The 12,611-nt window shown below is 39.3% G+C and overlaps 2 protein-coding genes across 8 annotated transcripts; one reads left to right on the forward strand and one right to left on the reverse strand.

The window, feature by feature from the left end:
- Nucleotides 1-291: 291 nt before the first annotated feature.
- On the reverse strand, nt 292-7,052 carry LOC116389360 (uncharacterized). Of its 7 annotated transcripts, XM_031857995.1 has the most exons (12): nt 6,937-7,052; nt 5,985-6,497; nt 5,864-5,921; nt 4,694-4,708; nt 4,484-4,614; nt 4,271-4,406; nt 3,607-3,891; nt 3,083-3,421; nt 2,801-2,982; nt 1,580-1,681; nt 1,349-1,447; nt 292-1,267 (listed from the first exon to the last, which is right to left on the reverse strand). In XM_031857995.1, the coding sequence occupies exons 2-12, from the start codon at nt 6,015-6,017 to the stop codon at nt 1,040-1,042; spliced, it is 1,608 nt and encodes a 535-aa protein (XP_031713855.1). In that variant the 5' UTR covers nt 6,018-6,497; nt 6,937-7,052; the 3' UTR covers nt 292-1,039. The 7 variants fall into 7 exon arrangements, with proteins under 7 accessions (XP_031713855.1, XP_031713854.1, XP_031713858.1 ...); XM_031857994.1 differs by lacking the exon at nt 6,937-7,052 and having other exon boundaries at nt 5,985-6,725; XM_031857998.1 differs by lacking the exon at nt 6,937-7,052 and having other exon boundaries at nt 6,288-6,724.
- LOC116389363 (uncharacterized) lies at nt 6,982-12,605 on the forward strand. Its single transcript, XM_031858003.1, has 9 exons — nt 6,982-7,074; nt 7,203-7,248; nt 8,958-9,106; nt 9,263-9,395; nt 9,518-9,790; nt 9,884-10,177; nt 10,269-10,438; nt 10,525-10,644; nt 11,875-12,605. The coding sequence occupies exons 2-9, from the start codon at nt 7,206-7,208 to the stop codon at nt 12,046-12,048; spliced, it is 1,356 nt and encodes a 451-aa protein (XP_031713863.1). The 5' UTR covers nt 6,982-7,074; nt 7,203-7,205; the 3' UTR covers nt 12,049-12,605.
- Nucleotides 12,606-12,611: the final 6 nt, after the last annotated feature.

The raw sequence follows: 12,611 nt of genomic DNA on the forward strand, positions 1-12,611 counted from the left end.
TAATGGACGACAAATCTGACAAAAATGCAAATCATTCGATGTTTACACCTTTAAATTATGAATATGACGTGCTTTCTTCAGTTTCTATTAAAATAAGTGGAATATCGTAGGGTTTGCAATTTTAACATGCCACCTTGGGCTTTGTGAACTGATGGTGTTGACTTCCTGACATTTTCAATTACATTTTCTGACAATTCATGAAAACCAATCACAGGTTAATCAACAATAATTAAAAATATATATTTTACAGCCAAACGTACTGTAGATTGGAGTACAAATCATCTAAAAGTGTGTGTTAAAGATATATTTATTGTTTAAGAGATGACATTTGAACGTCCAAAAATATCACAAGCAGCAGTCCAATCTGTTTTTTCCATAGAAAGATTTGGTGATAACATATTATCCTGTACACAAAGTTTATATATTAATAGGCTATTGCAATATTTGGTGGAACATGTTACAATTCACAAAGCTATTACTACAATTACCTCAGGGGTAAATACACTATACCACTGCAAAAATCACTGAACTGCTGAGCAGACATTGAACATGTTAATTAATTGTTGTTGCATTTGGAAATGGTTGACATGGTGGATGGAGAAAGATACATTAACAAACGCTCTATTACTGTACAGTACTTTAGAATTCCCTTTTTCAAACTTTTTGTATCACAACTCTTATTTCTACATAGCCCTAGACATCACATCACAAACACACTCGTACCAACACTCAGCAAATACAGTGCAGATCATACTGGTCCTGAGGGTCTGGAGGTAGGTAACAGCAGGAGATTTCAGGAGCACCATCATCAGTGTCAAGAAATATGTAAAATGAGACAGGAAGGCTAATGCTCAACTCATGCTTCATAAAAAAATCATATGAAAAAATGACATGCAATTATCACACTAAACCATTAATACGAGGCTAAGATGCAAAAGGCACAGGTGGGGTATTTATTTTCCTAATTCGATACTGTAGCTCCTCCATGCCTTATGTTACTTCTTCTTTCGTCTTCTTCGTTCAGCTCCAATTCTCTGTTTTACAAGAAGTTCAGTTTCTCAGAAGTGTAAACACTGCAGGATTCAGAGGTGTCCCTGTCTAGTGGCAGGGTGGAAAAGTAACCTTGTGACGTGCTCCTCCTGTCTTTATCTCCATCTTTTTTGATCTGGAATTTAACACAGTCCTCAGAGGAGTGGAGGCAGTCTGAAGCCCCAGGCACCGAAAAGGAAATCCTTCTCTCTTCCTCATTGTTGTGGGATGTGTCCCGCTAGGAAGGAGTGAAAACACATGTTTGAAAAACATTTCAGTCTGTGAAATACAAATACTCACAGCTGGAGTGTGGTATTACCTCAGTGGTTGAATTATGACGAGGGGAGCTCGTTGCTGCCAATCTGTGTGCTTCCTGATTCTCAGCTATCGGAGTTCCTACCACAACAGGACTGTAACCCTAGAAATACAAGCAGCAGCACACAACAGCACTTATGGTACATGTACACACACACACACACAATGCTATTGAGCAATTTTAAGCAAAGGCACAAAACCTGTCAACTGATTTAATTCAGTCTACGAGCCTTACAGTATGAGTGGGACTGGCTCTCGGGGTACATTTTCTTGGTGTTTCAGGCGGTTGAGAGTGACTGTAGAAGCCTGAGGGTTGAGGGCTGGGATGGCTGTAATCCTGCAGAGACAAACACACACAGACATGTCAAAGTCAGCGCAGCCACTTGATTTGATGACACAGTGCAAGGAATAGCTCACAACTGACTTGATATAATGAAACTTAACTTAACTTATCATGCTTCGTTTTGTGTGATACCTAAACCTTTCAATCATATCACATGTTCTACAGATGGGTAACAAATTAAGAAAACAGGAACATAAAGTGACTTAGTAAGGAGATGGACCACCAGGAGACATTAGAACAGCTTCAATGCTCCTTGTCAAAGATTGTTGAAGTATATGGGTCTCTAATGGACGGGTGAAGAGCGTTCTTTCAACAGATATTCCCTCACTTGATGTTTTGATGATGGTGATGGACAGAACTGTCTAATTCCATCTCCATTCATTTATTCAGGTTTCTTCTTTAATTGTCGCCTGACTGTATGTTTTCGTTGTATGTCTGCTTCAATAAACCTCCGCTTCTTGGCAAAAACAAGGCCTCAGAAGGCTTGAGCCACATTATGCACATTTATGAAGGATTTTCAATGGACAGGCCTTCAAGCATTCCTCATACAACATATGGATCAAAGACTTTACAGTCTACGATATGGATTCAAAAAGTATGGACGCTTAAAGAGATGGATTAATTCACATATGCAGTAAAGCTCCAAAAGCCTAGATGCATAAAGCAGTGGAGTCCTGTGATGGCTGTGTTAATGCCATATGGTTATTTAATCTGTTCCATATAAACTCCCCACATGGTCTACATTATCTAATAACTAATGCTATGTATTCTCCCCCAACCTAAATGCATACAAACTACCCCCTTTTATATTTTGAATTTTATCTGAACTGGTATATTTATTTGATATTTTTTAAATGTATCTACAATCAAAAAAATATGAAAACTGCTGCAAATCACATAAAGACCAATTGACATTGTAAAAATGTGAAACTGTATTTAAAGTTAGATGCAATCTTTCATATAATTACAAAACCTACTACATAATAAAATGAGAGAGAGCAGATGTATTTTGAGAACATGACAGGAAGCTAAACGTACAGCCCTCATATAAATTCTCCTACACAGCTGTTTCAAACAGCAGGGCCACTAACCAGGTTCTCCTGATTTCCTCACCTGGATGTTAACCCTCGGAGGGTTGGCCGGTGGCGTGCGGTTTGTTCTGAGGACAGCGATGATGTGCGACAGGCTGCAGTTTGGGTATCGCCTCATGAACAGGATGAAACCAACCAGTGACACAAACATGCCAGAAGGGACAGTAATGGACTTGAGAAGTGCTCGCCATCTGACTCCCTTTTCTGGAGAGAGCAGAGACACAGAGACGGGACGGATGTCATGAGGAAACAAGAAATTCAGAATAAAAATAAGAAGCACATTGAAAGACATGCCGTCACTCACCGATCACCTGTAACCAGGTGGAGGATACCAGGTTGCCAACCACATCTCTGATTTCATACACCCCCTCATGCCTTAAACTCAGCCTCGCTATGACAACCTCATTGATGGTGCCGTTCCTGCCCAGCGAGATGAGGCCCCTGTAGCGCATGTCGTGGTTCGTTATATGGCCCTCGCGGATCAGCTGCACTGAGCCACGGGTGGGCTTGGGGTCAAAAGGGCCCAGGGAGGATTCGTCAGGGTATCGGGTGGGGGTAAATATGAGGTGGGCATGAGGGACAGGAAGAAAGAGGGGCAGGTTTAGAGACTCCTTGGTAAAGCGGGTGACATTGAATGAGTGCCCTGCACCCAGGATCATGACCACAAAGACAGGGGTGCAGAATGAAGGAAATGCGACGGTATGAGAAGGTGTTGTGTGGAAAGGGAAAGATAAAATATAGATGTTATAGATGACAGGACCCTAAAGTTAAAGAAATTCATTAATTAGCTTGCTAAAAGTCATCATGTCATCTTCCATCTTTGCTCACCGCGGACAGTGAGAGTGTTGCGGGACAGGACCTCCCCCCCGCTGTCCCTCACAGTGTAGTTGCCTTGGTCCGCTTGCGTCACTCTCTCGGCCACCCAGAACCTCCCTCCCCGCAGCAGCCGCCCCCGGCCCGCTTCGCTGGTCACAGGGTCCGTCCGGTTCCACAGAACAACTGGCATGGCCTCAGGTGGGGCACCCCAGGGAGAAAACTCCAGTAGGAAGCCATTTTCAGGGAGGTGGTGCTCAAATATATCCCCGTAGTTTCTGCGGTAGGACTTGATGCATTCTGAAGCAGGACAAAGGAGTGAGGGACTTTCACTTTCTACATTTCAGAAGTTAACTTTCTTTTTATTAAACTACATTGACACTTGTAGTTACTGATTACTTTTCAGATTGAGATTTTGCGTAAAAAACACAAAATGTGCTTAAAATGCAGAATGATTGTTAAAGTTTAAAGCAGGTTAGAACTTTTTTAACTTGTGACCCCTTACTAAAAAGCAGTATCTATTTGATGTCATTTATTACATTTCAGATGTGTCTTTGAGTTTGTCAGCAGTTCCACCAAAGAGACATTGCCCCTCTAAACTTCTTGTAATGGTTTTATTGGTGATATATCGTGAAAAGAACACAGGGCTGGATTTCAGAAAGGGAGGAGACTATTGTACCTGAAATAGTCAAACGAACAGCCTCGTAGGTAAATCCAGAGAACAGCTTGATGGCATAAAGTCCCTCATCACTGTGAGTCACTTCTCTCAGAACTAGCATCTTATCTCTGGTCCACTCAAACCGCGGGTCCTTTACCTGCAGTTGTACAATAAATAGGTTTTGGTAACTGGTACAGACGCACATCACAGAAGCAGCAACACACTTCCACTCACAATGGTTTTGTCCAGCAGGATGCGCCGCGGTCCCTCATTGTTTGGTGTAAAAGTCACCATTCTGGATGTCGAGTACACAGGCAGACGGAATTCCCTCCCAACACACAACATCTGGGCTTCTTCTCTTTCACCTGTAGTAGAAAAGAAAGTCAGCAACCTCTTCAGAGAATATGTTTTGTAGGTGAAGGATGTGTGATGCATTTGACTCACTTGGTACAACCCATCCTATGGGGGGAGCAGAATTAATCTGATTATTATTCATCTTCTCCAGCACAATGATTAGACCTCTCATAACTCTCAGGACTAAGTCAGTTCTTGTTAAGGTCACCAATGACCTTCTGGCATCTGACAGACATGATCAGGCTGTCCTTGTTCTATTAAAGACACTGTACTGTGATTAGACGGGCTACATCTTAATATTAGTTTAAAAGAAAACTTTTATGCATGTTTTTGTTCTAGTTTTACCTTTCCATCACTGCTATTTTATATTCTTCCCAGTTTTAACTTTTCAATCCCCTGTGTTTAATGATCTCGTTGTTTGCCATTATTATTAGCTATTTCCTCTTCCATGTAAAGCACTTTGTAACTTTGTTAAGGAAAGAGCTATACAAATAAGGTATCATCATTATTATTACTTCTAATTACTTCTTTATAGATCAGTTAATAATCATTAATAAGAATATTGTTTTGGTTTTCCAGGCTGTGGTGATTATCCTCCTCTAGTGTGACACTTGATTTGCCTTTTTAGTTCATTAAATCAGCGCAATTACACACTGAACTTCTGCCTAACAAAACAGCAATGCATTTCCCCAAAACAACCTAAACAAAAGAAGCCACCAGGTGTTAATCAATGGAGTTTATCAACAATCAATAGGCTGACAAATCTGGAAAGCCACTTCTTTTCCCCAGACTTTGTTTGTGGAAAATAAAGACGATCAAATGGACTGTTTGACCTCTGACTTCCCGAACAAGATCCATTTATTATCCTCAAATACACATTTACAACTGTGGATTTGACCGATTATGTTAAGAACCCTTTATTGATGACTTGTATCAATGCATTTGTATTTATAATTGCACATGACAGCTGGCAGCGTTTTAGTAAGTGATACATCTGTGACTCTCTATTGATGACTTCATTAACAGTTGTATTCTAAAACTGTACGTCTTATCAAAATAGGGAAAACAATGCAGTTGATGGTTTATCACATAAAAAAGGATTTACACCAGTCAAAGGGATCAAATTGTTTTCTTGGCTTAAGGTGACATATAAAGCATTAGTAAATGATCAGTTAACAATTATTTAAGCAATTATTTATACGTAAGGAAACTAGAGGGCCTCTCATTAAAAGTGCACCAACAAGATATTCATGAACTTACCCAGAGCAAGAGGAAGGGCAAAAAGGACAGTGAGCAGGACACAGGGGGACATCTTCACCTGTAAAGACAGATTGTTTCATCAACAAGCACAGTGGACAGAGATCTTCATTCATCCACTCACCTCTGAAAACGAGCCGCGGGGACATGCCATCATCGGTCAACAAAGCTACACAAGGGGGCGCTCAAAGACATCTGTGGTTGCTTCTGCAGAGCGATACATACGTACATCCAAATATAGCTCAAATCGATATTGTAACAGTGATCCATGACGCCCTGTCTGCTGTCTGAATGTCCACTCAGGTGTCCAACGTGTTTCCCAGCCAATGGACAACATTTGCAGCGTTGCAGCGGACCATTAGGCCGCCAGTTATTGATAAATGAACACATGATCACATCGTCCGTGACGCATCTAGTCTGAACTCACCTGGAGGATGTGTGAAGAATAAATCCACCGCTGGATATTTGAGAATGTGTATGTGAATGGGGATAAGAGGATCACAACGTCCTCTGCAGAGCGCGCATGGGCATTGGTCCACTTTTATTTATGGCGATGGTATGCTGTATTCTCTGCAGCTCCTACGCAAGATGCGTCACATGCTTTCGTTACGTTTGCCAGATCCTGGGTATAAGTACGCTGTTAGCGCAAGAAAGTGCCCAGTTACAACGTGGGATCATCCTGACGGGCTGTGTGACAATATTACATCTAAAACGCTCTCAAGAATTTACAATGCTCACTTTTATTATACTATTACTATACTACTACTTATTATTACTTACATCTTTTTTTTCTGCAGAGAAATTAAGTAATAATCGGAGGTTCTTGTACTTAACTTCAGTATTTCCATTCAACGCCACTTCCTTCTACTCCACTTCAATTTAGAGGGAAGTGTTGTACTTTTTACATTTATTAAAACAATTATAGAGCATTTGTAAGTAAAACAAATCATAACCTATGATGTGTTTTTATAGATCAAATGACCAAATATAGTTATCTCAATCTCAACCAACTACAACATACACATTAATCAAAATGCATTGAATCATTTGAAAACATGTGTAGAATGCTCCACCACCTGATAATGGGTATGTGTGCGCAGTTTGCGCATAGCGCAGTTATGAAGAAAAAACAGAGTGTGGAGGAAGCCTCGCCCAGTCCGGTTGTTCTTCTAACACACAAACTCGACCGTAACTCAGAGTAAAACTACTTTGCCGTGAGTAGACACCATCTTGCCTGTAATTTGTTCAAATGTGCTCGTTGTTCAGTTTTGTGCGCTCTTAGTTTAGAGAAGTTACCGTAGTAAACGTTAACATGTGCTGTAAACGACTCCTCTCTCTGCAGGACATGTTATTGTTGTACGCGACTGTTGCCTGGGTCTTGTTTGGTGGTGAGTATAATCCATACAACCTCACAGAAAAAAAAAATGCTCCGATGCAGGTTTAATCTATTTGACGTGCATATCTTGCATTGTTTTAATTCTTCATAAGCGAAGTCTCGGTATCTTATATGTGAGGGCTGTGTAGGGGAGACTGGGGGCGGTTGTAACAGCACCACTTTCACCAATAAGGGATGGGCGAGAGACATGACTAGTTTCATGTTTGACATCTTCCTCCCTGTCCTTGCATATTATGAAATTACACAACTTTTATTTCACAGTCAAAACAGCGATTTTCATGTATGAAAGTAATTTATTGAACCAAGTGTGTGTTTTGATTGGTACCGATACTGTGGAATTATGTAAGATCAAAATGTTAAGTTAATTATGAGACTTGTATTAAATTATAAAGTAGTCTCTTATAAAATGTGAAGTATTTCATTCAAGCTTATTTCAAACCACCATGATGTTACAACCAGCTAAACGATGACTGACAGGCGTCATTGTCATGACACCTTTTTAAAAAGTATTACAACTCACCCAGAGACACGTATAGTAGGCTATACATTTCTATTGACATACAGAGAAGACATTTCTTCTAAAGTTGTAAATGTTTCATTAACAGTTCATCAGTGTGGAATACATTCTTAAAGTTATTTGCAACCCACTTGACAAATTTGCGGTGTGGTCTCAATTTTTAATTCTTCACTCTTATTATTAAAACTTAGCTCAGTAGTGGGGCAGGTTGGGAGTACTGGAACTTCCTGCATTTGACATAATTATATTAATTCTGTGATATAGTTGGAGCAGTTGGAAACATTATTTGTAGTTTGAGAAATAGGGGTGCTTTGTGTCCAAACTTGAGAGCTTTAATACAAAAATATAGGGAGTTATAGGTTCTGAGACAATCCCCGGTCACCCCTGCAAAATGCTAAGTTTTGTGAACTATGTCAGTAGCGTTTAAAGCAACTGCAGGGTGAAATATGTTCCCAGTATGTTCTGCAAATATATGTGGAATATAAGTTGTATATCTGCTGTTGAATTCATGTTTGCAAAGAGATCAAATCAAACAAGAAAACAACAGTAACATAGTCAAACTCAAATTGTACTTGGTGCTAATGTGTTTTATTTGTATTTGTGGGACATTTCTATTAATATGCAAATGCAGTGTTTAGTCCCGAGCCAACCTACATAACCAGACTCAGATTTTACTCTGATGTTATTTAAAGAGCAAAAAAAGTTTAAGGTGTTAATTTAATTTAATTTAATGAATTCAGTAAAATTGAATAAAACACACATATCTAGATTCTGAGCCTCCTTTGCATTTTATTAGCTTTAAGTTTTTATTTAAATTGTTTTAATTTATAGAGACACTATACATCTCAATACATTTTACTTTTAAATTGAGTTAGTTATTATAAGTTTAGTTCTGCTGTGGAGGTTGTATCATTGTTGTTTCATTTTTTTTTAAACATGGCTTATTTTATGTTATTATACATCATTGTTTATCTTGTGGGCACTGAAACAAATGGAACATGCAAGAATGTTGGTATACATCTGTCGCTATGATTACATTTAAGCATATACAAAATAATTCACAAACTTTTCTGTGGTTTCAAATGTATTGAAGTTGTTTAAAGTATGTTATCCACATGTCCTCAGATTTTTTGTATTTGACTTATCTTAATATTCTCTCCATCTATTTCTTCTTCTGATTGAAGGTTCATCCTCTGATGTTACGCCTGAAGAAAAGTGCTATGGCACAAGTTTGACTTTACCATTTTCCTATACACCACCTCTTTTCAATGGACAGTTGTACTTCACTCCGACTAAATGGGGATCCAGGAAGCTACTGATGGATAAGGGGGAGGTGAGCAACTTCTGCCGCTTTAATTAACACCATCACCAGAATAGTTATGACATCCAAGATCTGTAACATGACGAAAGTCAGAGCAAACCAGGTTTTGAATGAACAGAATCTACTCTCTGTCCTAAATGAATGTGTTTTTGTTGTCCACCGATTCAGGAAAAGCACCCACGCCTCAAAGTTCAGATTGGCTCAGTTAGATTCACAGATTTGACAGAAAGGGATGAAGGAACTTTTTCCATCTCATATAACAATGATGCACGATACGATGTCGTCAAACTGACAATTAGGGGTGAGAATGTTACACAATATTGTATATTTAAGAAAGGTTCAGAAAACCTTTGTGGAAACAGTTATTTCTATTAGGTGTTTGCAATAAGTCTACCCTGTTTGTTTCTGTATATGCCTTTACAGATTGTGCTGACAAGGTAGTGAAGTATTACAGGGACGTATACTCGACTACGGTTCCTAGAAAGGCTGAATTCCTGGAGTTCATTCCCCTTCACAGTGTGGACCAGTTAAAGGTCTTGTGGAATCGCACCGACCCTCAGACCAATACCGGAGGCAGAGGGCGGTTTAGACGTAATGTCTGGGAGATAAGGAATCTCAATCAGGCAGACATGGGCCACTACAACATCAGAGCAAAAGACAACACTTTGCTGTCTAGGATACTGCTGGAAGTCAGAGGTGATGTTAGGAAATTGAATCTGCATGTGAGCTTTTAGACTGCTGCGTATCTATTAAAATGTTCTGACACTATATACGCTTTATCACCCACAGAGTTCAAAAGAGACTATATTACAAAGGTGAACGAGCGGCTCCTCATCCTAAATCCTCAGAGCATTACCCCGTGGACTGTGGCTTTTACACCTGAGGGGGAAAAGGAAAAGCAAACATTGATGCATGAAGGCAATCTGTTCACAGATTATGACTTAGGAACTTTTACCGGGCGGATGGTGGCTGTGTATAACGGCATAGAGATTGACCCTGTGGAAAGCACAGACTCTGGCACCTTTGAGTTTAGAGACCAACAAGGCTACCTGGTCCAGACTGTGCAGGTGTCGGTAAACCCGGGTGAGCAACAGCACATTATTTTGTAAAAAAAACAAACGTATGAACAGTTACTGATGATTCACATTAACATGACCCCCTCCCCGTTCTTCAGCTCTTACAGAAGAATTTGCAACAGTTGCTTATGTTGGTATTGTTGTCGGGATTATCTTTGCTGTGATCGTCTGCTGTTGCTGTGTGAGGAAGTGCTGTTGTAAAAAGAGCTCTTCCAAGAGGGCCGAGTCTGCTCCTCAGACTGCAGCCACACCTGCTGCGTATTACCGTGTAAGTACTTCCTCAAATTAGACCAACTGTTTGTAATATGTATTGCTGTAGTATTTTTACTTCAATATCTTGCCTTCCAATTGCAGAATACGAATCCACCTGTGGCCCCAGGTTACTCTGCTGCACCTGCTCTAGATCACTCTTCTCATTACTCAAGGAATGCCGTAGTTTCTAGAGAACGTACAACTATCTCGCTTGAGCCATCGGTAAGTGTTATACAAAGGTTTTCAGACTACGAGGCGTTTGGAATACTGCCCGTTAAGAAATCCATTCTTGTTGTGCTTCTAATGTAAATGATGGGGGACAAAATTAAGTCTGAGTTAATCAAATCAAGTTGGTATCGTTCAAAGTTACTACTGCCTTTTAAGTCCCAAATTCCCTTCTTATATTTCCCTGAACAGTGAATTATTGCTGAGCTGTGAGGGACAGTGATGCAAAAAGGACATTTTGTCCAAAAAATATTGTAAGCTTGGAAGATTTTGTCCCCAATCACTTAAATTGGTTTCACATTAAGATGGGAACTTTTGATGGCCAGTATGACCAGGATGAATGATTACAGCAAGTAAAACGTGTTTTCATAGCTCTTATGGGCACCAGACTATTATTTTTATTGTGAACCTATCTTTTAATACACACATATATGATACATACATTCATGGGTTCAGTGTGAATTATACTTTACGAGGATATCATCAATTTCCAATCATTATGATCATTGTGAAAGAGGTCTATTGACAAATTTCCCCTTGGGGATGAATAAAGTACTATTCTATTCTATTCTATTCTATGAATCCAATAGGAAATCATAGTAAAAAGACACTTCTCACAACTTTAGAATTTGCTTAAAAATCATCACTTTTTGTAATTGTGCAAGTTTTTTATTAAGTTTTACAATATGTAAAAAACATAATGGCACACAAACCAGTTGCTACACTAAATCTGGGCACACAAAATAACTTTTTAAAATGTTTTCTTCAATATCAAAGTAATCCATTGATAGTTGTTTGTACATCCATGGGGACATTGCAAACAGAAACTGCCGGTAACTAATTCTGCATACTTAAGATGGTGCCAATTTGCCAAAATGTATACAAATATAGACTAAAAGCATAACACATTGAATCCAAGCCAACATTATTCTTCCTTTTTACATCCCTCAAAGCATGATGGGATTCCTGCAATATGTTGTCATTTTTCTGACTTGCATTTGTTTTACCGTATAGAGGTACAACCCAATTAATATAGATGTGAACCTTCCTCAACCTGAGGTACACACAAACATACAAAATCCACTCTAAATGCATGCGATGTAGGTTATTATCTCAACAAATAAGAGACTCCTCATTCTTAGGTTGATTTTTGACTCTTCCCACTTATTGACACTGTTTCATTAACACACACGCTTTCCTTATTCTTTTTTTCCCTTCCCTCTCCAGGTTGCTCCTCTAGTAGGGCAGGGAGTCGATCCAGCTCCTTTACTCGGCTCTGATTGTCTCTCCTCGGACCCTGGGCCAAGGTTTGAGCTGAAAGGAGTGCATTCTGCTCCCCCCCTCAGTTCAGGCTCAACTTTCTGTGATGTGTATACCTCAGATAAACTCAACTTTCTGTAAGGAGCACACCAAAAACTCAAGTGATGCATTGTTGTATCAAGCATTGTACTTTGCGACACAGTCATTTCAGTCCTTGATAGGACTGTGTGATAAAACGCACATGAAAAATGAAGTTCTTGTAAACTTACAAAATCGTGGTGATAAGTACACAGGTTAAGGACCTGTAGAGAAACAAGATATAATAACCACTATGTTGACCTGTGACAAGACTTATCGTAGGCTAAACTGTGGGATATTCTCTTCCTTGCAAAATAAATCCAAACACAAATGCAATGTGATCAAAGAAGTTTGAGGCATGTTGAGTAACTCTTGATAACTAAGCAGTAGAGGGCAGTAGTTATACAAATCAATTTAAGAATAACATTAACTCACTGTAGCTCCATACTGTAATTATTGTAGCATGAACAGCTATAATCAGGATATCTGTGTGAAATGTAATATTAATGTGTGTTTTAAACTCAGGTTATATAAGGAATTCATAAAGTACACTTCCACCTGCTGCAAAGTGTATCACATGTAAGAGAAATGTTACAATGATGACCTAAAGTGAGTCTGCAGCAGAT

The sequence above is a fragment of the Anarrhichthys ocellatus genome, unplaced genomic scaffold (genome assembly GCF_004355925.1).
Source record: "Anarrhichthys ocellatus isolate YVR2014 unplaced genomic scaffold, GSC_Weel_1.0 scaffold19, whole genome shotgun sequence".
In the NCBI taxonomy this organism is placed as follows: domain Eukaryota; kingdom Metazoa; phylum Chordata; class Actinopteri; order Perciformes; family Anarhichadidae; genus Anarrhichthys; species Anarrhichthys ocellatus.